General features: G+C 36.9%; 1 protein-coding gene across 2 annotated transcripts in view; it reads right to left on the bottom strand.

Moving 5' to 3' along the window:
* Nucleotides 1-27,131, bottom strand: part of TTC27 (tetratricopeptide repeat domain 27) — a 187,133-nt gene that overhangs the window by 145,106 nt on the left and 14,896 nt on the right. For both annotated transcript variants that reach the window (XM_063078276.1, XM_063078275.1), the window contains exons 5-7: nt 25,551-25,653; nt 6,674-6,838; nt 4,593-4,726 (exon numbers count right to left, since the gene is read on the bottom strand). In XM_063078276.1, coding sequence (XP_062934346.1) covers nt 4,593-4,726; nt 6,674-6,838; nt 25,551-25,653 — 402 coding nt within the window. The remainder of the gene's footprint in view (nt 1-4,592; nt 4,727-6,673; nt 6,839-25,550; nt 25,654-27,131) is intronic.

Genomic DNA, 27,131 nt, shown 5'->3' with positions numbered 1-27,131 from the left:
AAAAAACTTAATAAGGTGGACATCATCAAATTAAAAACTCCTGCTCTTTGAAAACAATTGTTAATAAAATGAAAAGCCAAGCTACAGAGTCAAAGAATCTACTCACAAAACACATATCAAAAATGGTACAACCACAGAAAACAGTTTGTCAGTTTCTTACATTTACCATATGAGCCAACAATTCCACTCCTAAGTGGTTACCCAAGAGAAATGAAAACATATGTCCACACAAGGACGTGTACATGAATGTTCATAGCACTTTTATCTGTAATAGCGCAATACTGGAAACAACACGAATGTCCCCCAAAAGGTAAATAGATTTCTTAAATTATGCTTATCTAACCAATGGAATTCTATTAAAATAAAATTTTTAAAAATTACTGATGCATGCAACCACATAGATAAATCTCATAAACATCATGCTGAAAAGAGGTCATATACAAAAGAGTACATACTATATGATTCCATTCATATTAAATTCTAGAAAAGGCAAACTATCTGTAGTCATAGAAAGCAGATCAATGGTTGTTTAGGGCCAGAGGGATGGGAGATTAACAGCAAAGGTGAAGGATAGAACTCTCTGGGGTAATGAAACATCTTGACTAATGGTCAGGTGTATATACTTGTCAAATCTCATTAAATTGTAAAGTTAAGATAGGTCAATTTTTCTGTATGTAAGTTATACCTCAATAAAAGTGATTTTTTTTTTGAAAAAAAGAATCACCAAAAACAGTAAAACCACAATGAGATACCACTACATGTATACTCACTAAAATGGCAAAAATTAAAAAGACTGACAACGCCAAGTATTGGCAAGGATGTAGAGCAACTGGCACTCCCAGACATTGATGGTAGGAATGTAAAATAGTACAACCACTTTGGGAAACAATCTGGTAGGTTCTCATAAAGTTAAATACACTTACCACACAACCCTGCCATTCCATTCCTAGGTATTTACCCAAGAGGATTAAAAACATATGTTCACACAAAGACTTACATATGAATGTTCCAAGCAGCATTATTCATAATAGCTGCTGGAAACAACTCAAATGTTCACCAATAGCTGAAGAGAAAACTGCATTGTGGATTATGTATACAACAAAATAGTACTCAGCAATAAAGAGGGATAACTATTGGTATTACAACATGGTATTCAATCTCAGAAACATTATGCTAAGTGAAAGAAGCAAAAGATTACAACTATACTGGTATGATTCTGTTTATCAGAAATTCTAGAAAAGGCAGACCTAATCTGTGACAGAAAGCAGATAAGAGGGAGGGAAAGTGATTGATTGTAAAGGAACATGTGGGGACTTTTTGGAGTGATGGAAATGGCTCTATATTTTCATTATGGTGGTGGTTACCTGGGTTTGTTTGTCAAAATTCATCAAACTGTATATTTAAAATAGGTGCATTTATGTAAATTATTCCTCAATGAACTTGATTTTAATTTATCTCTCATTCAACAAAAATATAGCTAAAAGAAAGAAGACTTCAGGAGACAAATGGAGCTAGGCAGACCTCAGTTTCAGAAGGCTAGAGGTCAAGCTTTGGAAATGGGGAGAAGGTAAGCAGCTCATCTGACCAAATCACAGACCAAAGGAACAACTTTCCCTGTCTGTCCTCAGATTCACTCCAACTGTAGGTCTAGCTTTAATCTACAGTGTTTCAAAAGGAGGATACTACAAACCTCCAACAACTGCTGACTGGGAGGAACACAAAATTTTAGGCCACTCTTTAGTCTCCACTGAAAAACTTCCTTCCTGAAGAAGCCCCCTTAAAAAGGCAGGGCTGGTAGGTGTACAGCTCACCCTGGTGCCCAGGCATTTTCTTCACAGGCTTTTCATAATTTTTTAAATGCAGTTACATATACAATTCTAAATTTCCCAATAGTCACATATAAAATGTTAAAAAAAAAAAAAAAGAAGAAATGATTTAGCCCAATATATTAAAATATCCTAGTAACACATATCAATAGAAAATTATTAATTAGATTCTATACATTCTTTCTTCATATACAATCTGAAATCTGGTACTTAGGGCACATCTCAATTTGGACCAGCCAACTTTCACCAAGTTCAATTATCACATGTGGCTGATAGCAATCAAATCGGACAGCACAGCTCTACAGTATTCCAAAATTCTCACCTTTTTATAAACTTACAGGATTGTATTAACCTGCTTATTAATACCCAATGTTTAATAACCATTTGTAGAGCACCTTTATACATCTAATCTGATCCTTTAACTAAGTGCAATGTGGGAAAAACAGAGGCAGAAACTAAGAGTATAGTAACCTCCCCAGGTTCCCACCCAGGTTAGGTAATAAGAATATGACAGGAACCCGAGTCTCTTCCTACCAGCCCAGGACTCCTTTCTCTCTACCACAAAAGACCTGAGACACATCAGTGCAACAGGGGACTATTTATCTGCCAGATACAAAGAAGTGATCAAAATAGTTTTGATCTTCATTTAAGATTCTCTGTGTTCTGATTCTGCTCTTTTTTTAAATTAAAATGAGTCTGCTGCAGTGCCTCATTCCTTAACTGTTCTACAACTTAAATGCTGTTCTACCTTAGTCCCACTTGACCCTCATAACATTCCACTGAATCAAGATATCAGCATATAATTTACCACCAATACGTGAGATACACCATATGCAGCATTTAATGTGTATTTCTTATCAGTGATGGCTGAGCATATGCATGTTTTTGTTTTCTGTGAATATACCCTTTTAATTTATTCTCCTTGCTCCCCCTCCACAATTGAACAGTAAAGAACAGAGACTGTATATTTGACTTGCACAATGGAGTGGCTCGTAACTGTTGGCTTATTGAATCCTGATATCCAACATCTTTAGTCTGTGTAATTCCCCATTAATAAATGATTACAAATCTATGAAGGCCCAAAAGGAAATATTATGTTACTCACTGGCAATAAAATTACTGCATTTCCATAATCTAAGATCTATATTTTCACATTATAACATTTCTAATCAGGATATATTTTATACTTGCTATAATTGGTATAGTAGTGCTCCTTTTTTTTTTCCTGAAGAGTACTTATTAAATGGTGTACTTTGTAATCTAACAGGGTCTTTGACATAAGGAAATACGTATATAACTAATTTAACATTCATGAGAATAAAGCCACATTTTTATCTAATCCATACCTACATCACACAACTTGTACTTTCCACACTTAAGTAGTAATTTCAAAAGATCATAAGGTTATCTGAATGTACTTATTTCAAATATAAAAAGATTAAATAAATTCTGTATTTAATTTATATAATTTTTTATTCATTCATCATAATAGTCATCATATCCTATTTATCATCACGGGAGACAATTTTTAACAGGAGAACTCCGCATAAAACAACAAACAACAATGCATTATTGCATAAAATGGTTAGATTCCAAAATTAAATCTCTTTTCATAGATGCTGTGCTATGACCTACGAATCAGGCTTATGACAGTTAATCTAAAGCTTAGGGAGTGGCTTACATGATGTCAAAAAGCTTGAGGAGGAGTATCTAGTACACATAAGGAGAAAATGAAAGGTAGAAGCAGGTATTGGCACAGTTTCCTGAGCCCCACCAACTCTAGCAGTACAAATACTCGGGCAGTCATGGCTCTGAGTTTTTCGAGCACTGTAGACTGTACCCCATGCAGTCTTATTCCTGGGTTTCTGCATCTCTCCCTTCCTTCCTTCCTACTCCTCTTAGAATTAATAGCTGTTGCTCACTGAAGTTATCACAAAGGCAAAAAACAAAGTACACAGCAGGCCCTGGAGATAAGCAAACAAAGGACTTCCTTGGGACTAACAACAGCCACCACTCTATCTCCCCATCCCTACCTCTCCCCTGCGCATTACTCTCAGTACAGAATAGAATTTTAGTGTTCAGTGTACCCAAGGTAGATTTGCTTGCAGGCTCTGGAATGAAGAGTAGCAAAAACATGGGCTTCAAAGACAGTAAAATTAACCAAAGGACAAGCAAAAATAGGGGTTGGGGTCTCTGGGATAAGAAATAATGGTTTCCATGGAAACAGCTGGAAAAGACTCTAAGTAGGTAAAATGACCAAGAGTCATAAATTCAAGCTACAAGAAGAAAATTCATTAGACATGTCAAAAAAAAAAAAAAAAAACTAAAGCAGTAACCAACCCAATAATGACACAGTAACAAAGGCAGATCATAAAACTGGTGAAAAGTAATTCTGATACTCTATTTAGAAGAGGCCCAAGAAATTTCAAGTCTCCGAATGTTCGAAAATACCCATTGAAGTATAATAAAGAGACAAATATGGTAGCAGCTAGAAAAATTCATCTCTACTCAGTCTGCCTTTCATATTTCTTCAAGGCAGGTAATATATAACTGACTGCATTATTAATTCATATTTATTGAATTACCATTTATCTATAGTTAAGAGGAAAAAAAAAAAAAGGTTTAAACACCAGCCACCTTGAAAAGGCTCCAGAAAGGACAAAATGAAGTCTCTTTCCACCCCATTCAGTGTTTCTACAGTACTCATGTATTGAAACTGCTAGACTTGGATGTTAATTGAATTAAACAACTTACAATCCTACTTACCTTGGTTAAATGATCCTGAGGAGTGGGTGCTGGACTGAATTCACAATTTGAAAGGGCATCCCCTTTCCTTCTTACATCTAGAATCAATTGTGCTACGTACTTTTCCTGGAATCGTGTCCTTTTTCCCAAAGCACCTAAAAAATATGTATGTACCTATTGTCAATCAGATTTATTGTACAATCATAAAAAGTAATATCTTCAGAGTGCTTTAGAGTTTATAAGGTGTTTTCCCCATTTCACATAAGAGAAACCTAAGGCCATGTTAAAATAACTTATAAAACTATAAAGCCAATAAGCCATGGTGCCAGGACTCAAACCAAGAATTTCTGCCACTAGATTCCATTTACTCATTTTCACGTCAAACTACCTACCTCCTCAAAAAACACTATCTCATTAGGTGTTACAAGTAGAAGAACTATTATTATCTCTATACTATAGATGAGAAAATGGAGCTTCAGAGGTGCAGTTATTTGTTCAAAATCACAGCATTTCTCACTATCAGAGCCAGAGCTCTTCCAGGTTCTAACTCCCACATTCTATTTCATTATCTGGCTTCATGTAACATAAAAATTTTTTCATATGTCTCTGAAATAACTTGCTTCAGAATAGCTGTTTTCAAACCACTTTAAGAGAAGCCAAAGTTTTAACATCCGTTCTCAAGAAAGGGTCAGATTACAAAGACCCGTAATTACAAAAACCAGTGTATGAAGTCTGGATTTTACCCTCTGATGAATGTGGCTGTAAGTTATGCATCAACCTTTTAAACATGTTGTGCTAAAGAGAACCACTAAAATGGTTTATATTAAGGCTACAGCTGAGTAGAAAAAAATAATAACCTGATTCTCAATTTATTTGTGAGCACCATATTTGTATTTTTAAGCTTTTCACCCCTAACTTGGAAAAAAATATGAATTAGGAATTAAATATACCAACAGTTAAAACTGAATATGCAGAGTATTGTGCCATTAATTTTTTAAATAGTTCCAAAAGTCTCCTAGGACCAAAATACTTAAAAACATAATCTCTGAAACTAACCTCACAAGTTAGATTACATATAACTATATTTTCAGATACAGACAAGACTCCAACTTAGACATGGCCATTGATCCAAAAGTTATAAACTAGATACTGAATAATTTTCCCCACATAAACAATGTAATAAAAGGTGGCTAAGATCTCAGACCAGCCCACAAAGTCATATTTAACTCAAAATATAACTAAAGGATTTTACTGATAGGACTAGCTCAATAATTTGGGGGCTAAAAATAGACCTTAGAGATAATCTAGACCTAGCCTAGGGAGGACAAAAAAGGTTCAGTCATTTCAACATTCACAGATAGGTAGTCATATCCTGTAAGCTCAGCCCACATTAAACAGGTACAAATGGGATTGTCAACTGATGATGTCTGACTTTCATTAATTCATTCAACACTGAATGTCAATTATATTGTGAGACATTAGGGAAAGAGCAATACGTAAAAAGAAAATATTTCTAATTTGGTATTCAAAAGAAACATAGAGGTTTTAGGAGAAATTCTGTAATTCATTCAGCCACTCAACAAATATTTATTGAGTGCCTATTTATAGGCCAAACAGTATTCTAAGGCATTGAAGAAACATTAAGTAAACAAAATGGTCAGAAATTTCTGTTCATAAGGAATACAAAATGAAACACAAAAAAAGGAGGATGGAAGCAATAGGTGGGTATTTATTTTTAAAAAAGGGGCGGGGGGCAATGCAGAGAGGCCAAATAAACCTGGGAGTCAGGAGAGGCCTTCGGAGGCCCACACCGAGAACCAAATGGTCAAAAGTTCCTTTGTGTGCTGCCTGGCTGCTACATGTTTGTAACACGTGTCTAACTAGACTAAAATAATAAATAGAAATTTCTAGGAATAAAGAAAATATATAATTGCAAATTTGTTCTGAAACTATGAATTTTTAAATAAAATCTTTAATATCTATTTTTGCAAAGCAAAGGATACAGAAAGTCAAATAATAGCATACAATACAAATTGCCAATTTATACATTAGTTTTATCATAAAAATAAAATAAATTATCCACAAAATGTAAAAAGTCTTACCTGTCAAATCAATTTGTAATTTGCTGATGTCTTTGGCAATACTGAACTGATCTTTTGCCTTTTTATACTCATAATAATACAAAAATACATATGCACATTCCAGATGGAATTGAATAGCCAAAAATTGACCTGAATCACCTTCGAACAGATTTTCTAGTTTCATCACTGCAAGACAAAAGAGTAAACATTAAAAACTATGATGAGAATAAAAATACACTAATGAGTAAAATGTTGAGTCCATGACATGTAAAGTATATACATATATATTACAAAGTCTCTGCTCTTCAAGAATTTTAAATATAGAAAGTGAGGAACACAAATATATCAATAATTAACAGCTAGCATTCACTGAGCACTTTAACCTTGCTCTTAAAGTTTTTGTCTTAATCGTGCATGGCAACACGTGTCCACTATCCTCCTTTTTGTCCCAAGTGCCTGAGTGCTATGCAGCAGCTGCCATCAACACTTGGAAGCATTGCTCTGATTATGCACAGACAGGTGAGGTTAATGTAGCTACTGTAATTACATAACTTAATGTACTTTAGAGTTTATTTATATGGCCGGATTTATTTTAATAACATTACAAATTACTTTAGTCTAGTATAGAACCACTGGGGGTCTGAAAAGGGTTACCTAAAATCTTATCATACCTTAGTAAACTTTGTAGAAAAGCTATAAGTTGTAGTATCATTTGCAAATTTGGAGATTTAGAATGGTCCAGAGATCTTTAGGAATGTCAGGGATCTACAGCAGTTTCTAACAGTTTTTTTTTTTACTGTTAATTGGGAAACTTTTACATGACAGATACATAATATGTAATATCTGCATGTATTCTTCATAAAAAAAAACTTTCACAATTTTGCATGAAGTAGGCAAACAAGTAAGAAAATGGCCATCAACTGAGGAATCGTTAATAATACTAACAATACATTTTTGAAAATATATCATTTTCAAAATAAGATGTTGTGATACAAAGTACCAAATGAATCTATAAGTGTTAAACAATACAGAAAATCTGATGAAGAGAACAGCTTATATTCTTCTTGATTACAGAAAATAGAATTACTCCCTTAAAAGAAAAGAGGAAACACATAAACATCCATATCTAAGACAATATGAGTATCACAGAGAGAATCGATGAATATTTGCTTAGCAGTCAGATTATAATTTATTTCTCTAAATACCTGAGATGAAAAGATGGGAGGATAATAACCTAGTAATGTAGCATCTAAAATAAAAGGATTGGCAGAATTAATCATATAATAAAGGGTCTAGTTGATTGACACCTACCAAGTTACAAGGGTGTCTAACAGGTCAACTCATCCAACCAATCCCCCAAAACAGAGTTCCCTTCTACAATATCCCTCATATGTTTCCAGTAATGGGTTAGTCAGCATTTCACAAAGTAGTCCACAAGAATGAATGCATAATGAATGAATGGAAAATGCACTTCCGATGTCCAAAGACTGATGATCATTTTTCTACCATTCAAGCTGAAAGAGAAGTTATATTTACTGAATGCCTACTCTGTCTAGCACGGGTATTTTACATGTGTTATTTAATTCTCACAATGATATCTTTAAGGCTGATATTATTTAATTTAATTCATTAGAAAATTGAGTCTACCTTAGTGTTAAGTGTCGAGCCAGGATTTGAATCCAAGCTCAGAGGGGAAACAGGGAGAGAAGTCGGCAGGGAAGGATAAAGGTGTAGAGGTGATGCTATGAAAGCCCAATCTACTTTGTCACCTGGTGATCTGGCAGAAAAACCCATAGCTAAGAAAGATACCCTTTGTCTTACCATGAACTGAAATTAGAATCTGTCTGAAAAAGAGAGTGTTTTTCTATATACTGCCAGCTCTTTAAAGAGATTCTCTTGACTCAGATAAAGAGAATCAGTCAAGATGTATACATCTCACCTCAAAAGGCACACAGGCATCCAAACAGGAACCTCTCACTGTGAAAATGTAGATTTCGTGTAGATTGCATGTAGACTTCATGCAACCCAAACTCAGGAAAGGCTGGATCTGGGAGAGCCGGCCCATGGCTCACTTGGGAGAGTGTGGTGCTAACAACACCAAGTCAAGGGTTAAGATCCCCTTACTGGTCATCTTTAAAAAAAAAAAAAAAAAAAAAAAGAGCTGGATCTGAGGATGCTCTTAGAGAGGGCTGCTTTTTTTCAACCTTCTTTTCCTTTTGTCTGCCAATTATTCCTGAGTGTCTAGCCATTCCTCTCAGAAATACAATAACCTTCTATAATATTAGCACAATTCACAAGTGACACAATTTTGCCTGGGTGTCAAGACAGTAAAGTAATCTTCCCAAAAGGTTCTGGATGCAAAAATCAAGGAATGTGAAGGTTGGCTAAGGTTTTTAAAAATCCTCTCTCAAATATCACAGAAAGACCATTTATGCATTTAAGTAGACTTGTTGTGTTGTGATAGCTCACACAGGTCTAGATAACTCATATAGTCTTGGATTTAGACTGCCCTAATACATATAAATGCCCACAGTTGCTTGTATGTATTTATCTTCCCCCCTTCTATCTACCTACCTTCCTACCAACCTATCTATATGTATTTATGTATGAAGGTATTTCAAAAAGTGTGTGGAAAAATAGAATTAAAAGATAATACAAATATTCTCATGAACTTTTTGAAAACCCTTCATATGTATGTATGTATTATCAGTATAACTGGCTTCGATCTTGTACTTCTGTGCTTTCTCTGCACATCTTGTGTGTTCAGGATCAAACATTGTTAGATAAAGTAGGAAAATAGGTCCTAATTTTCTTTTTAAGAACTAGCTTAATCTTTAGATTCCAGCATCATAACCAATTACCCTCTCAATAAAAACACCTAAAAAGTTGGATTTAAAATTTTTAATACAATGTTATGTAAATGGTTGTGCTGGGAACACAATAAAGAATCCTCAGAGAACAAAAACTAGATAAAAACTGCTACCTTAGGAAGTAAGCATGCAATGAAGCTGAGATAGGGTGACCCCCGCTTTCATAACATACGCAATTTGCTTCTGTGAAACTGCTTGCTGTGTGACAAGGTAGATTGATTAAGTTTAAATAGTGTTTGAATTGCTTAAAAAATACTATTGTTTAAAAATCCCCCTCAGCTCTTTAGCCCCCTTAATAGAAGTTAAAAGCTAAATATTAACCTGCAGTTAGAGAAGTTTGAATTTTGTTTGCTGTTCCCCACCCAAGCTGCCCTGAGCAATTAACTGGCTTGTTTCAGCTTCTGTTATCAGTTTACGCTAGGCCTCCCCAAACCCCCTCCTCACACCAGGAGGGTATGTGTGTCTGTGTGTGACTACATGATAACTATAAGCGTGTGACTATTTGATAATTTTAACTGTGTGACTAATGTAAAAATGTGCCTTTTAAAAAACCGTCTAAACTTCAAGTCAGGGCTGCTCTCTTCCAAGACTTTCTTGGAGAGACAGTCACTGGCCAGCCAATAAAGACCCCCTTTTAAATTCTCAATTGGGTATTCTGGTTCCTTTTCTGTGCAGCAGCCTCACAACAAAGCCATATTCTTCCCTGAAGCTGTCTACCAAACCCTAGGGACATTAAGATTCCATTTTGATGGCTGCAAGGAGCATCAAAGACAACAGATGTGGCCTGGGCCCACTCAAGGTAAGCAATCTTTTGCAGGAGATATACATTTAAAGCTGGGATTCAAAGAATTATATCTTCAGTGTAAGGTTGAAATGGAGTCAAGTCTGCCACACAAAAGATGGCAGCGAGGAAAGTAGCAGTGGGTGAAGGGGCAAAGTTTACCCCAAGAATTCATAAGCATAAGTCAGCCTTCACACAGACCTGAAGACCAAATTAAGGCTGTCTATGCAGTCCATCCAAAAAGACCTCAAGTCAAAAACCTAGGTCCCAGAGAGATAGAAGAAACAAAGACAAATCCTTTTCTGAAAGAATCCAACTTCAGTTAGGATTCAATGAATTCCCACAGATAAATTTCCAAGGAACATGAGCTCATAGCAAAAAACAAAAACTCCCCACAAAACACAGAAAATGAGGTACTAATACCTGAAAATTAGTAGAAAAACAAAAGGCAGAAACAGATCCTCAAAGCCTTCAGAGGTTGAAATTACCACATACAGTATATGAAATGTTTAATAGGTTTCAAGAAATAAAAAGCTAGGAAATATGAAAAAGGAACAAAAAACTACAGTATAGAAGTCAACCACGTAAACTATAAGAAGAAACAAAAAAAAAATCTAGAAATTTTTTCTTAAATTAAAATTAAAAACTGAAAGGACGAGTCGACACCAGTTGACGATCCACCGGAGAGAGCCCGTTTATTAGGCAGCACACACACATATATATAGGGCTTTGAGGGGAAAGCTGATTGGCTTAAAATACAATCCCTACTTAGCATACCGCATGGGGTTTGGGGGGGAGCTGATTGGTGTGTAATTTGCGCCGGCGGGAAGGAGAATACGGAAGAGAAGGGCAACCAGCGCCATGATGGGGTGTAGCCAAGAAGGGCTTATGTGATTGGGGTGTGATCCCTTGGGGCATTTGGGTCCCTACAAAAACTATATGGATAGTCCACACAACTGGAAGAGAGATCCAAATAAAGTTATATAGAGTGCAACATAGAGAAACATAGGAAAAGATATAGAAAATAAAAGATTTAAAGAATGTTGAGGATGCAGATGAGAAGATCTAACATGTCTGAAGATGTAGAGGGAGAAAACAGACAATGAATTAGAGATAATATCTGAAGAGATAATGACTAAGAATTTTCCAGAAATGTGGAAAGACACTAAATCTCAGAAAGCTCACTAAACCTTTAGCAAGGTAAATAAAAAGAAATCCATACCTACTTTGATCACAGTCAAACTAAAGAACCTCAAATACAAAGAGAAGATCTTAAGAATAGCAAAGGAAAAAAGACTACTCACAAAGAAAGAGCAACAAAACCAACAACTGATTGCTCAACACCAACAACGGAAACTGAAAGAAACAATATCTTCTTGGTGCTGCCTAGAATCCTTTAGCCAAGAAGGGTGAAATAACGTCTCCAAGCAAACAGAAACAGAGTTTATTACCAACACATGCTCGTTCAAGTGGAACAAATGCTAAATTGTTTCACATAACTTTTAGTATAAAAAAGATAACTTTTGAGTTTTACCTCCCCTAAGTGGAAATAATGAGAAAACATTGCCCAAAGGCAGACAGGAAAAGAACCAAAGATCATAACCTAACACTGCAGTTCCAAACTTCAAAGAACTGTTTATCTTTAAAGTTTGGAAAGCAAGAAGGCTGAGTCTCTTTATGAACAAGTTTTAAGGAGGGTTGAGGCTTTTATCTATTTTTAAAGCTTCTGATTTTGCATAAAAGTTGAAAGCGGATACAAGTATTTGCTTCAGCAGAAAAACTTTCCAAACTTGATTAAGCTACTGATGAAGACATGTAAAATGTTGAAGAGTAAAGAGCAATAAAAAGATAAAGAATTGGTGTTTCCCCAAAAGCAATGCAGTCATCAAACTGACAACACATTCATGAGAAGCTAAATCTTATGGATATTATTAATTAGACAAGCGTAAAGAAAAACAGACATGTTTTCACATGTTTCAGCATATTTCTGCTGTAAATAGAGATACAGATTCAGAAATAATAGTGTACATAAAAAATAGTTTGAAAGATATCTGAACCTCCAAAATGAGGAAAAGTGACAGCCGATAATTAGAATATAACTAGTCACAGTGACACCTCCTTGAGACCTAGCTGTAAATAAACTATTAAAAAGTTCGACTTTTTAAGTCAAGAATTATATAATTTCTTCAATCAATACATGATTATTGAACAACTACTATAGAAACTCACAAACAACTGAAATACAAGGGTACTTCAAGTACCCTTCGTGTGTACTTGAAAAAAGTTCATGGAAAAATAGTATTAAAAGATAATATAAACCCTTCCATGAATTGTGTGAAGAAGACCTTTCGTTATATGGCATAATCATCAATATATCTGGTCAAGTCCGCCCCGGCCAGCTAAAACTCGTAACAGATTCTCACTGCTCTTAGGATAAAGACAAAATTCCTAAACATGCCCAAACCTGTCCTACACAGTCCTGGACCTCCATCTCCCACACAGCATTCTCTGCTCCAACCACAGTGACCTTCCTTCAGACCCTCACACAAATGACACGTTCTCTCAGGTCATAGAGCCTCTATGTTTCACATAAGCACTTCTTTCTGCCATCAAAGATTTCAAAGCCAGCTGTCTGTCAAGATTACCCCATCATCCATACACAAGTGGCTGCCTGTCTGATTCCACTATAGGCCCCAAACCCCTTATATGTAATACTGAGATCCAAAAAACTCTGAAAATCAAAGTATTTTTTATAACTTGTTTTGGGGAAAAAAATCTGACTTGACCTCATTTGGCAGCAAAGTTGACAAACAGATGGGTAAAACTAGCCCTCCAGACAATACCAAAGGGTAGGGAAAGGTAAGAATGCAAATTAGATGAGGAATACACAATTTTGCTACTTAAGGGTGTCAGGGGGTCCTGTTTGCCTCAGCCAACTTTTAAAGCCTACCTTCTAGGATGAAAACATGGCGGGAAAAGATTAGAAGCAGTAGAAAAGTCTCATGTCTATCAATAGAGGACTGGGTAAATAAATTATAAAACATTTGCATGTTAGAATGTAATAACAGCTATAAAAAGTAATGAGCTTCAGAATATATTCAGTAAATAAAGCAAGGTGCCAAATGGTATACACAATATATTACACTTTGTGAAAGAAAAAGGAAGTGGGAATACCAAAGAGCAAAGAATGCTAGAAGAATAAACCAAAAATTAATAAAAACCAATAACTTTAATAAAGGGGAAGAGAGAGAACAGAGCAGAAGGGACATGGAGAAATAAGGGAGACTTCTCTGAATAGACCTTGTTTTGACTCTAGAATCAGTAATTATTTTACATACTCAAAAAATAAAAGTAAAGAAAAAAGAGCAATTCCTAAAAATTGAAAACAAATGGGAAAAAAGTAATACTTATTTCAAATGTCTTAAAATATTTTGACTTACAGCACATACATCTTTAATGTAACATATTCTAAGAGCAAATATAGTTGCAAAGAAGCCTTGAACCTGATTCAATGGTCTTATTGTTAGTAGAAATGTTGGTATTACTTTGAAATTTTTTTATAGCTGTATAAATAACAATGCAAGTAACTAATTATCTTTATACTGTTAATAACAAGATTTTCAGCTTAAGAAAGGAAGGACACCAATATCAATCAAGGATATAAACATGCTGCAAGGTTAAATTTTAACTGGAGCTCCCTGGTCAGGGTCATTGACTTGACAGGCCTATTTGCAGAGGCCTGGTCTTAGCTGGGGATTCAACCAGCATGTTTGCCAGGAATGAAGTCTCAAACACGGTCTCACCTGGAGTGTTTGCCCAGGTTGGAGATGCAAGCTATGCATTTGCCAAAGCCAGGACTGGTGGCTTGATCAGAGACTCACTCAGCATGTTTGCAAAGTCAAGGGTTCACCCAAGTTTTCTGGAGCTGGGGATCAGTCAGAGACTAGACCAGTATGTTTGCTGGGGCTGGGCTCTCAACTGGTGTGTTCGACAGGGCCAGGAACTTGATCAGCGTGCTCAACAGAGCCAGGTCAGGCTTACACACTAAGCTATGTGTTCCATGAGGCCTGGGCCAAGAGAGTGGCCTACATGATTGAGGCTAGAGCCTTCTCATTGTGAGAGAAGGGAGTTATAAATATGGAAGGGAGAAAACTAGAATAAATCCTGTGATATTAGGTTGGAATTGGAGATGATTTAAATTCAAGGTTTTTAATATACAGGTAAATACAGAAAAAGATATAGATATACACATGTTTATATGTATACACATACATATACTTTCTAGCTCTGTCTCTTGAAGGGATTTAAAAGGCACCAGAGCTTATTTGGAGTAATAACTGATTCCAGGGCTGGAGCAAGGAAATACAAAATGAGGCTAAAACATCTTGTGTCAGAAAATGAAGACATGTTCAAAAACATGTCAAAAGAACACAGAAGCCAGTATGAATAAGCTCCCAATGGCCAAATCTGGGATAATTTGAACATGAAAATAGTGAAAGTATCACATTATAATCCATTAAATAAATCAGAAATCCATAAGTCTATACTAATATCAATATATGAACGAATAAATTCAGTTTGGTGAGGAATAGGATACTTTTGTGGTCTCTAAGTATCTCACCAGAAAACACTGATTATAAAGAGAAAATAGATAACTTTATAGTGAAGAAGACTGGCAGATACCATGTTAAGCAATTGACCAAAGTTAACATCACTGATAATGGGACAAATTGAAATTGTGTGCCATCCGATAGGCTGTACTGAGAACAACACAGTAAAACTTCTGTGATATTTCTAGACTGAAGGGACTAAAGGAATCTGACAACTAAATGCAACACAATTCTGGACGGGATCATTTTGCTGTCAGGACATTTTTGGGATAAGTGGCAAATCCTGAATGGTTGCAATCAATAGTAATGTAACAATGTTAATTTCCTAATTTTGATAGTTATCTTACAGTGGTATAGGAAAATGTCTTTGTAGGAAAAACACACTAAAGTATGTATGGGTGATGGAGCATCACGTCACCAATTATTCTTAAATGGCTCAGGAGAAAAAACTTCTGTGCTATTCTTGCAACTTTTCTAGAAGTTTGCAAGTATTTCAAATTTTAAAAAAGGTCCCAAACTATTAGCAATTAAAGAAAAATAACTAAGAACATATATTGCCTTTCCTGCATAAATTATATTTTAGGATTACCAAAAAGCCCTGATGAGAACGAGTTCTTCTTTGCAAAAGAATTCTAGGGGACAAAAAGGTAAATGGAATGACTGAATTATAAAATCAGCAGGTAAGTGCTTAAGATCAATAGAAAGATTGAACTTTTAGGGCCAGATGCAGCCTGGGTTGCATAAGTAAAACATCAACCAAACAAAGCCTTTATAAAATCCTCAATAATTGGATGGAGGATATCCTCCAAAAGCCATGCAAATCAGGAAAGCACACAGCCTATCATGTCTAAATAAGAAAGTGCTAGCCAACTCCAACTCATTTCCCCTAAAAAAATCCTTTTCCCCCTGGCCTCTATACTTCTCAAACTTCATTTACTAATGCTGCCCCTTTAATTTTTCCATCCTTCTTCTCCCAGTTGTTTCCCCTTCCCAACTATTTCCCTCTCTTCCATCCTATAACCTTTAATCACTATCTACTGAGTTATTACACTTGTATATTCTTAGAATTCTGCTAGATCTTACAATCAGGTACGAGCCCTGCTCTCCCTTAAAAATGGAGTGGGGGGAGGAAGAGCTAGGCAGCTAGGAAGAGAAGACGCACAATCATTATTCAATACACCATTCATTTGATTCTAAATTGTGTGCTATTGACTATAAGTATCAAAAGGAGAAATCATAAGGTTAGGGTAGTTGAATATCTTGTCAGAAGGGTGGGGCCATGAAAGATGGGTGAAATTTGGCTACATCCTCACCTTGAGACTGGACTGGTTCACCAAAAAGGGATCCATGTGTGTATCTTGCACCTAGGCATGCTATATGACTAGGACCTGTCACAGCTGGTGCTCAAAAAAATATCTTTGGAGTAAGCAAATAATGTATTTGAAAACCCTTTGATAGTTATCACCAAAAAGATGGAAATCCAACATCCTAGTGATCTAGATTTGACTCCTGACTATCTCAGCCTCGTAACCTGACACACATACCCTCACTCTCTGTTCCAGCCCTTCCGAACGACCAGAATTCCCAAACACACACAGATGTTTCAAGTCTCTATGTGTCTCTTTGTGACCTTTCCAACTTCTCTACCTAATAAATTCCTACTCGTTCTTAAGATTGAGTTCAAGCATCAGCAACTTTATGAAGCTTTCTCTGACCTCTCAAATTCAGACTAATCACATTCACTCCCTCTTTCCTTTCCCTTTATGCCCTTTTTCCTACCTGTATTTTAGCTCCTATCTCAGTGTATTCACTGATATCCACAGCCCCTAGCACAGTGCCTGGAACACAGCAAGCATTCCAAAAAAAATTTTTTTTTAATTAAATATCAAATTGGGTAAGAGATAGAAGACCAAAGGTAAAACTGGGAATAAGTAAAGATTTTCCTTATTAAAAAAAAAAAAAAAAGACACCATGAAATTGGTAACTGGAAAAACCAATATAGTACTGATGTAGAGAGAAGGAACAAAGGCCAAAAGAGCCTACATGTCAGGTGCAAGCCTCCAGACATGAAATACATGAAGTAATGAGGACGGTAACCCCAAGTAACGGAGGGCTGGCCACACGGAAGGAAGGACAGGCCTTTCCTGTCGTTCTCTACTGCTCAATAGCAGTGCTGTCCAACACAAATTTCCATGATGATGATGAATGTTCTATAATTCACTGTCCAAAATGGTACCCATTAGCCACACGTGGCTTCTGAGAACCTGAAATGTGGCTAGTAAAACCAAAGAAGTGAATTTTTAATTCCATTTATTTTACTTTATTTAAATAGCCCTATGTGGGTAGTGGCTACTATAATGGACAGCACAGCTCCTCTAGCAGAAACAATGGTTGTAAGTGACAGAATAAAAGATTTTTTAAATTAACAAAAAGAAGCACTCTGTAGCAATTATAAATCCTATTAATGGAATGAGCTCCTCCTCTAAGTAATCTCTGAAAGTGCTGAAGAAAAGAGGAGATAACTTTCTTAGATACATGCTTCCAATAGAGTCCAGTATTATGATGGGTGAGAAGACAGACTATAAAACATCACAATACTTTTTACCTGGAAAGGATTCAAAGATTATTTTAACAAGTAAGGAAACCTTAGTTTGGAAGTCAAATGAGTTGCTCAAGATGACATAAGGCATGAAAAGGGAAGGCATTTGAACAATGGTGAAGTAACAAAAATGCGCCTTAGTTAAACTACTCAGACCGATAAGAATTTTTAAAAGTGAATACTTAACATAATAATGAAAGAAAACTGAATTCTCACATCTTGCAAGTTAATAATATGAAGTGTTCCGCACTGAGTGGTTGGCAGCAGCAATATCTGTTAACATTTAAAATACAAAACTCAACACAAGGCCACCCAGCCCCGGGCCTCTCTCGCAGGGTAATAAGTGCAGGTGAAAAGGTAAGAGCCAAATGCTGGCGCCAAATGCTGGAGTCGGCGCCTCCACGGGAGACCTGTACTTGTTGGGGTTTACAGGGACTTTTTCTCATACATGTATGCATTATTTCCATCTTTTTTGAGATATATGCTAATCTTGTAATAAAGTCAACTAAAACTGATTTCATTTTGATTTAAAAAAAAAAAAAAAGATCACACAGGGAATCAGTAGCTGGGTAAGAACTAAAATCCAGATTTTAAAATGCTATGTCCTGTTAATTGTCTTGATTATCATGGTTTCACGAGTATATACATATGTAAAATGTCATCAATTGCTTACTATAGAGTCTTATTTTAGGTTAATTAGATCTCAAAAAGCCATTTTAAAAAAAGGACACTATTTCCACTACTATACCATATTCAGTTCTACCTCATAGAATTATGAGGAATAATGTAACTACATTTAAAGACTTAGAACAGTGCTTGATATGGATGGAGTACGCACTATAAAAATGTTAGCTGCATTACTGTTAGTTACTAGAATTCTGTCCTACTGACCAGCATGGAGAAATCGAAAGAAAAGGAGAGTGAGCAGGACTTGGAGTCAGAAACTCCAGATAATAGTTCTGGTTCTTGGGCAACTTCTCTGAGTCTCAATTTTTTGTAAAATGAGTTAGCTAGACAAGATGATCTCTAAAGGACCTTCCAAATTAAAGATTTCAAACTATGATAAGAGTTGTAGGAATGGAAACCTTAGACATGGGACCCTTAGGGAAGAACTGATAAAATTTAAGAATTGGCTAGATATGTAGAATGATATCTACATATCTAGCCAATGATTCAACTGTGAACACAGTGATTGGAAAACAATGATTCAACTGTGAACACAAAGTTTGGAGCTTTGGATGATTCAAGGTTTAAATAAAAAAAGGAGCACGTTGACCCAATAGATGAATATTTATTATTTTAAAAAATCAGTAGACTCTCCATGGAAATGAATATTCATGACCTTCTGGATCAAAATGTCAACCAGGACATTTAAAATGTATGCTAAAACCAAAATCTCTTCTCTTGAGATTATTTTAATGCTGTGTTAAAATGAAATCCCTATGGATAATAATAATAATTACAGATAATCATATTTGATACATTTAATAACATTCCTTCCAAAGTAATAAGTTTATGAAAAAATATCAGAGTATACATCAGTCACCAAGAGACTAATTTCTTGAACAACTCTTCGATGTGGAAACAAATCTAACCTGACTCACAGAGCTGCTTGTAGATGTCACAGCAAAACTCGCTGACAACGTTTGTGTTTTCAAGAGTTCATCATAATACATTTCTATATTATTTAATTTTTTTAAAATTGCTGATAACGCATTTTAACCTGTTTCCTCCTAGTAACTCCAGAGCTCATCTTCAAATAGCTAAACTGTAGTAATACATCTCATGCACTCTATAGAACACATTTTTAGTAGCAGATGCCACAGTAAATGGTTGTGTACCTTTATGCAGTCTTTAAAGAATCATGGTTTCACGTAGTGTGACATCCAAAAAAAAAAAGCCTTAGATGGTGCTGAAGAGCACATTTTTCAAGATTCTAACCTACTCCTTTCATAGATGGGATCAGCCCAGCAGTCACGCAGACATTCTGATAGGCTCTATTCTACCATATTGTACTGATGTAACATTCCTGAACAAAACCAAAAAGATCACAGTTGTTCCTAAAATCCTTTGCTTATGTTTCACAGACTGAAAAAAATCCTGCCAGCTTTTTGTGATCCTTCAAGGGCAACATTTCAAATATAATATCCTTCTCTGGATATTGAACAGTATTTCAGTTATGGTTGTTTGGTCAATATTTGGGTCAAATCCCAGAACAAAACATTTTTAAAAGAAAATTGGTTATGAAATGTTACAGTTTAATACTATCTGCAGACCTATTTAGACATAGCCAAAATGGACCAATTTATGACATAAAATGAAAAATGTCGTTGATTAGCCTAGAACAGCAAGATAAAAAAATTCTTAGTCGTAAGGCAAAGCAAATAATATGCTGAAATACACTGCAGAAAAGAACTGAAACCACTTGGGAAATGAGTCACTGAGAGTCATATTTTCCAGATATCTTAGTAAATTAACCCTTTCTGTTTGAGTACTGAATTTTAACTCAGAGTAGAATTCTCTCTAAAACATACCATATGGTTCCTATCTTTTAAAAAGATACATAAAGAAGGTATTTTTTTTCCTTTCTTAATAACTAAGGGTCATCATTATGAACATTAGACACTTAGATGTGGTAAAGATGTAGCCATAAATGCGGATTTTAACAATATGGGATAAAGGGAAGAATCGTGAGTTTCTCTATATCAACTACATGAAGTCTGATTTACATTTAAAAAAAAAAAAACTCCCAAGAGTTCCGGTCTAAATGGCAGAATAGATGGTCTGCAGCGTCACTCTCTCCCACAAATCAACCAATTTACAACTATAAAAATGTGACATCAGCCAAGCTGAGGCCACTGGAGCTCAGGGGAAGAGGAGAGACCTACAGAGTTCATGAAGGGAGGAGAAACCACAATGAGAAAAAGAAAAAACTGCTCTGAACGTTTTAGGCTGAGGCCACTTTAAGGCTCCAGCTGCTGAGTGCATGTAAGCAAGAGCCAGCAGAAGTCGCAGCTGTGAACTTCAGATGGAGTTACTTGGAGGCATCAGGGAGAAGAGAGCTTTGGTGGCCCCCACGACAGCAAGACCACTAATAGGGTTCCCGTGGACCCATGCAGGAGCGAGGAGCCAGAACACAGCTGTAAAAGGGGAGCCATTCAGAGGTCGGTGAGTCATCACAGGGGACAGACACAGGGCCTGTCCCATGGGAAGTGTTTGGAGCATGGGTGGTGGGGGAGACAGACCCACTGAGAGAACACTGGGATACAGCAAGGACAGCCAATCTGCCCCCCAGTCAGCTCAGGAGCACTCAGAGGAGACTGGTCAGGAATGCAGAATTGCATGGAGTGCTGATTGATGAAAAAAACCAGGCCCAGATCAGAGTTTCTACACAACCCAGGTGCACCGTGTCTATGGAGAGCCACAAGGATCTATAAGGTCAACCATTAAACCCTGAGCTACACAAAAAGCCTTCTCTAGGGAAACAGCAGCAAAGCAGCAATTTAGCTCAATCACACAGCTCAAGTACTGGTTCCCAAAGGAAGTTTCCCCATTTTATAAGTAAGCAAAAGACAAAAACTTAGTTCTGGCCAAGGCACACCACCAGCACCTTGGAGCCTGCCAGGGGACATGAGGCATGGAGCCAGGGACCAGACCACACTCCCAAATACAGGCATACTGCCAGCACCTCGGGGCCCACCCAGGGGCTTGGGGCATGCAGCCAGGGACAAGACCCCCCCTCCCACAACCAGGAACACTGCACAAGCTCTTGGGGCCTGCCCAGGGACCCAAGACATGGAGAAGTGGACCAGACCCCCCTCCCACAACCAGGTACACCATGCCAGTGCCTCAGGGCCTGCCCGCGAACCCGAGACATGCAGAAGTGGACTGGACCCCCCTCCCACAACCAGGCACGCCATGTCAGTGCCTCAGGGCCCGTCCAGTGACCTGAGGAATGGAGAAGAGGACCGGACCCCCCCACACAACCAAGCACACCACGCTAGTGCTTTGAGGCCCGCCCAGGGACCAGAGGCATGGAAAAGTGGACAGGACCCCCTCTCACAACAAGGCATACCACACCAGCGCCTCAGGGCCCACCCAGTAACCTGAGTGGACAGGACCCCCACCCACAATCAGGCATACTGCTTCAGTGCCTCAAGGCCTGCCTGGGGACCTGAGGCATGAAGAAGGGGACCAGACCCCCCTCCTACAACCAGGCACACTGGGCCAGTGCCTCAGGGCCCACCAGGTGACCCAAGGCATGGATCTGGGGACCGGACTCCCCACTCCACAACCAGGCACATTGCGCCAGTGCCTCGGGGCCCGGCTGGGGGCCCACCTGGGGACCAGAGGCATGGAGAAGAGGAACAGACTCCCCTCCCAGAACCAGGCATACCACGCTAGCACCTTGGGCCTGCCCTGGGTCCCAAGGCATGGAGAAGGGGACCAGATACCCCTCCCACATCCAGGCACACTGTGCCAGTGCCTCAGGGCCCACTTGGGGACCCGAGGCATGGAGCCAGGACCAGACACTCCCCACAACCAGGCATACCTCCAGCACCAAGAAGCAGGCCAAAAACATCAACTCCGTGTGGGTGGCCCACCACAGCCACCACAAAAACCATGGCTGCTATGAAAGCTGCTAGATGCCACAACCACTACGCAGATGGTCTGCCAGCCATTGGAGTGCACTGACACAAGGAGAGTCACCAGCAGAGATAAAGAAGAGGATGTCTCTCTCCACAAAGCCCGTTTCAGAGTGACAGAAGAAGCATCTGCTCTATGATAATATTGGGGGACCTGATCACACCTCTCAGCATTGGACAGATCACCTCGGCAACAAATCAACAGAGTAACCATTATTCTTACAGAAGGAAAGAAGAAATCTAGGGTAATTAGAAGGGTGAGCAGGGAGGAAGAAGGGCATGCGGAGAGATTGGACAAGGGGCATAAAGAATAATTACAATTTGTAACAATATATATGCTAGTAATATTGATCTGATCAACATATCTCAATGTTGAACCAAAAAATATGCATGATCAATTCTGAGTCAATAAAAATTTTAAAAAAACAAAATAACCAAAACACCTCCCCGTGACACCTTGTTTTTGTTCATTTACCAATTTCCCATAAAAGTATAACGAAGCATAGGTAATTGTATAATATCCTGTGCAGTGTAATACAACTACCTTTTTATGAAATTAAACAGTGGACTGAATCCTGACACTATCTTCTTCCAAATGCTTTCATTGTTCTCTGGTAAAATCAACTTTGCTTCTCATTATTGTCAATGACATTCATCTCTTCCCTGGCTTTCAAAACTTTATCCAATTTCATGAACTAGAAGCTTATCCCCACTGTTCTTTCTCCCTTGCACTGTTTGTTTATGGCATGTATCTCACTTAATTTCAAAAATATATGATGGCATGAGTGGGGGAAGACTTATTCCACATGTTTTCATTTTACCATAAATAGAAAGAAGACAACATGTCTGCTAAATGGGGCATCAGGTCCAAATTTTTTCCAGCCCCACTTCATATTTCATTTTGACAAGAATTTCACACCTAAGCCACACTGGTATGAGAAGACTCAAAGTCCCATATAGTACCTGTATAGGATCAATTTTCTCATAACTCCTATAACATTTTACTTTTTAAAAACCCTTGTTCAGTTGGCCGGTTCGCTCAGTTGGTTAGAGCGTGGTGCTGATAACACCAAGGTCTAGGTTTCAATTCCTGTACCAGCCAGCTGCCAAAATAAACAATAAACAATAAGTAATAAATAAATAAATAAATAATTTTTAAATTTTTAAATTCTTGTTTAGAAGTTAACTTACAAAAATAGCTACCAAGATGAAGGACAAATATTCCCAGATAACAACACTGCTCCATTAGAGGAAATTCTACAACTTCTAGAAGTTGCACATAGTAAGGACGCAATAAATGTTAGCCATTATTATTCAAAAAATATGAATTAAATATTAACTATTTCCTAGGCACTATGCTAAGTAGAAACAAGTAAAATAACTCAACCCTCAAGGAGTTCACAACCTAGAGTTGTTTACAGCCTTAGTGAAAATATACATGGTTCAGTAGACTATATTTGTTCATAAAAATCTTTTGTAATCTAAAAGCATTAAGCCAAAGACTTTTTGCAAGAAAAATATAAATTGCTTTTCAGTTTTGTTACTTAAGAAATTATTGTATAGAAAAGTAAACTTACATCTAACAAAACAACTACTCTTCTATCCCAAGTCGGGTATAAATCCCAGGGCAGGATAAATATATTTTTTTCTTTCTTTTTACAGCAGTTTTAGTTTTACAGAGAAATTGAGTAGAAAGTATAGACAGTCCCCATGCCCTCCCCCTGAACCCACATATACAGTTTCTCCTATTATTGACATGTTACATTGGTCTGGTACATTTCTTAAAATTATAAATCAATATTGATATACTGTTATGAACTTTATATATATTATATTGTATTATATACAATATTTAAGCTCAAGTGTTCTAACATGCCTTTACTTATTCCTTAACTTACATTACTTAAAATTTTGAAAGAGTATAAACTCTACGGTACAAACAACATAAAGGAATCAATTACTATACTGATTGAATAATATTTTCCCTACTTTCTCTTTATGAATTATATATAGATGTTCATTTTTTTGTCCTTGAATAAAATAAAACTTGAAAAATTATTTTCAACCAGTCACCTAGATTTGTAATATTTATTACTGTACCAGCTATATAGTCTTCTCCACTGTATTCTAGCTTAACTTGTTGCTATATAGATAAACCCTTGAAAGAAACACAGAAAGGTACAGGAGCTTCTTGAAATTACACATGCACACACATGAAAGTTATTTTATGCCTTCAGGAACGTACTACCTCCACCAAGTACAGATCGCTGCTCCTCCACAGAGTGATGCTACTCATCACTCCCTCTGCCCCTTACTTACACACACACACACACACACACACACACACACACACACACACACGTTCCATACTCACACACACACACACACACACACACACACACACACACACACACACGTTCCATACTCACACACACACACACACACACGTTCCATACTCTTGGGATGTTAAAAGAATATGGGCTTTGGAGTCAGACACAGTAAAATCAAATCCCACCTCTGTAACTCAGAAACTGTTTATCAAGTCCAAGATCATTTGTGTTCAAGTATTCCTTCACTACAAGAAAATCTGCTTTTATTTTTGTTTTGTTTAGCAGCTTTTGCTAAGAAAAATCGTTCCAAAAGCCCAAGGACACTAGAAACCAAAAGTCAACATACTTAATATTCCCCTCGTTTTCAAAGTGCTTTCCTAGGAAACATGAGGGGCATCTGCAACAAAGGCCACAGGGGGCATTTACCGGAGTGTTTAGTGTATTATTATTTGGTAAATTTTGCATTTATGTTTTAGATACTTCTGTATATGTGCACTATATATTACAAAAAATAATAATAAAACAAAATGTAAAATTGCCTCCCTACCCTGTCATCCTCAGTAAAATGTATTTTCTATCAAATGTTAAAAAAAATAAAGCTTTTCTTCATGTACTCCATAGGATATAGGATAAATAACTTCCTATTCTGCATATAATTTAGCATAATTTACTCCAGCCAAAGTTAGCTAAGGACTTTTTTTTAAAAAATGAGTTTATGCTTGTTTACAATGAGGCCTAGATTAAAAAAGAGAAAATATTAAAACACCTTTAAGCAATTTGTGATAAAATCATGGTGACCTACATAGAGCAAATCACTCTAAGTAGGTAATATAAATGAAAGTGGTTGCCTTTTTAAGGTCTTTCAAAAAGACCAAAAGGAACTCTATAATCTGACACCCTAATAATTTGTGATATTCTACATGCATGGAAAAAAAAAAAAAAAAAAACAACTTCAAACAAAAGTCACTACTACCTGTCAAAGAATAAACTAAAAAGGAATGTCTCAGCCAAGAAATTAAAATGGAGCTACATGCCCATATCAAACAAAAATCTGCTACATACCTTGATCAATACAGTTTTCAGCAAGAGCAAAAAGCTCAGGTGAGCGTTCCTCAAGCAGTTGCTGGTGAATATTCACACATCTCAAAGTCCACCATGGCAAGCTCTACAAAAAAAACACCATGCAAGCTGAAATAAAAAGACACTTTGGAAAAAAATATTTTACGTTAACTGAGTTTAATTTTTAGCATTTTTTTTTTACATTCATGAATTTAAATTTATTCTTCAATAAGCTTACCCATCCACTGCTATGTTTTCAGTAATAATACCAAAAGCCATTTCTATGTCTTCCATAAGAGTAACACCTCACTTCCATTCCCTCAAAGCCTGTGTTTATTTTAGCCACTTGGGTTTTCTGATGCCATTTCGAACTTCCCATCTCCCTTAAAATGTTTGTTGTAATCATCCTGCTTTGTTGTGGCACTCCATTGCCACCATAACCCACGTACCAACTCCTCCAGGAGGCCTCCGGCAAGAACCCCCCCAATGAAGGTGATTTTTCCCTTGCCTGAACTTCCAGCACGTTATTTGTACTTCCCTTTGCAAACACATTCCACCGTTTGTCACCCCAAGGTTTCAGTGTTGTTCACCATCAATCCAACAAGATGGGAAATCATGTCTTACTCTTCTCTATCCTCCTCAAAGCAATGAATTCTGCACAAACTACACAGTAAGAAATAGCTTGGATTCAGATAGTCCCCCAAACTGGGAAGATTCCTTCCATACCCAAATAAAACCTCTTTCATGAAGCCCTCTCCTACTAGCATGGCCCACATAGACCTCTTGCTTCTCTGAACCTCTACACTGTTCCTAGAAGTTAATAGCACATAAGATATCACTTTTTTTTTCAAGTGTATAACTCTACCTGTACCGTACATTTCTGACGGTAGTGACTGCATTTTACACATTGTCTTTATTAATATACAGGCTAATAAGCACACAGCTTTTTCTTTATTCTACGATGCTTTTTCTTACTTAATCAAAACATTCTCATTTAAAAAAAAGAACAAAAACAAAAAACAAAAATCAACAAGTCAGTATAGAAACATATACAGTGAAAAATGAAAATTTCTCTTCCACTACCCTATGGCATCCTCCTCCCACAGAAAAACCCATGACAAATGTTTATATCCTCCTAAACCTTCCTCTATGCATGTGCACATGTGTATGTGTACGGATGTTTACAAGTTACAACGGGTATTTTTGATAGGCTCATTATAGCATCAAGTATGATCATGTATTGAATCATCTAAATTATGACTATGTTACTCTGAACTATATGAAGGGGTAAAAAATTAATTTTCCTTTTTTTAATAGCAATACTTACTAATAGGAGATCACACTTAGTTACCAAAGGAATTTTTTTACTTAAATTTAATTTCTTCATTTGATTAAGAGGCTCCCTTCTAAACTGCTACACACCACAACTGCTACAACAATGGGGCAACCACGAATGAATTTTGACTTTACAACAAAATCCGGTCTAATTATTAACGCTGCTTCTTCAGTCCATGTAAGGAAAGATAGAAGTATCTAAAAGAAAGGAAGTTTAAGATCATAATTAATTTAATTTAATTCCCTGAG

This window comes from Cynocephalus volans, chromosome 14 (genome assembly GCF_027409185.1).
Source record: "Cynocephalus volans isolate mCynVol1 chromosome 14, mCynVol1.pri, whole genome shotgun sequence".
Classification (NCBI taxonomy): Eukaryota; Metazoa; Chordata; class Mammalia; order Dermoptera; family Cynocephalidae; genus Cynocephalus; species Cynocephalus volans.
Note: the sequence above shows the minus strand (reverse complement) of the source record. Positions and strands in the feature narration are given on the sequence as shown.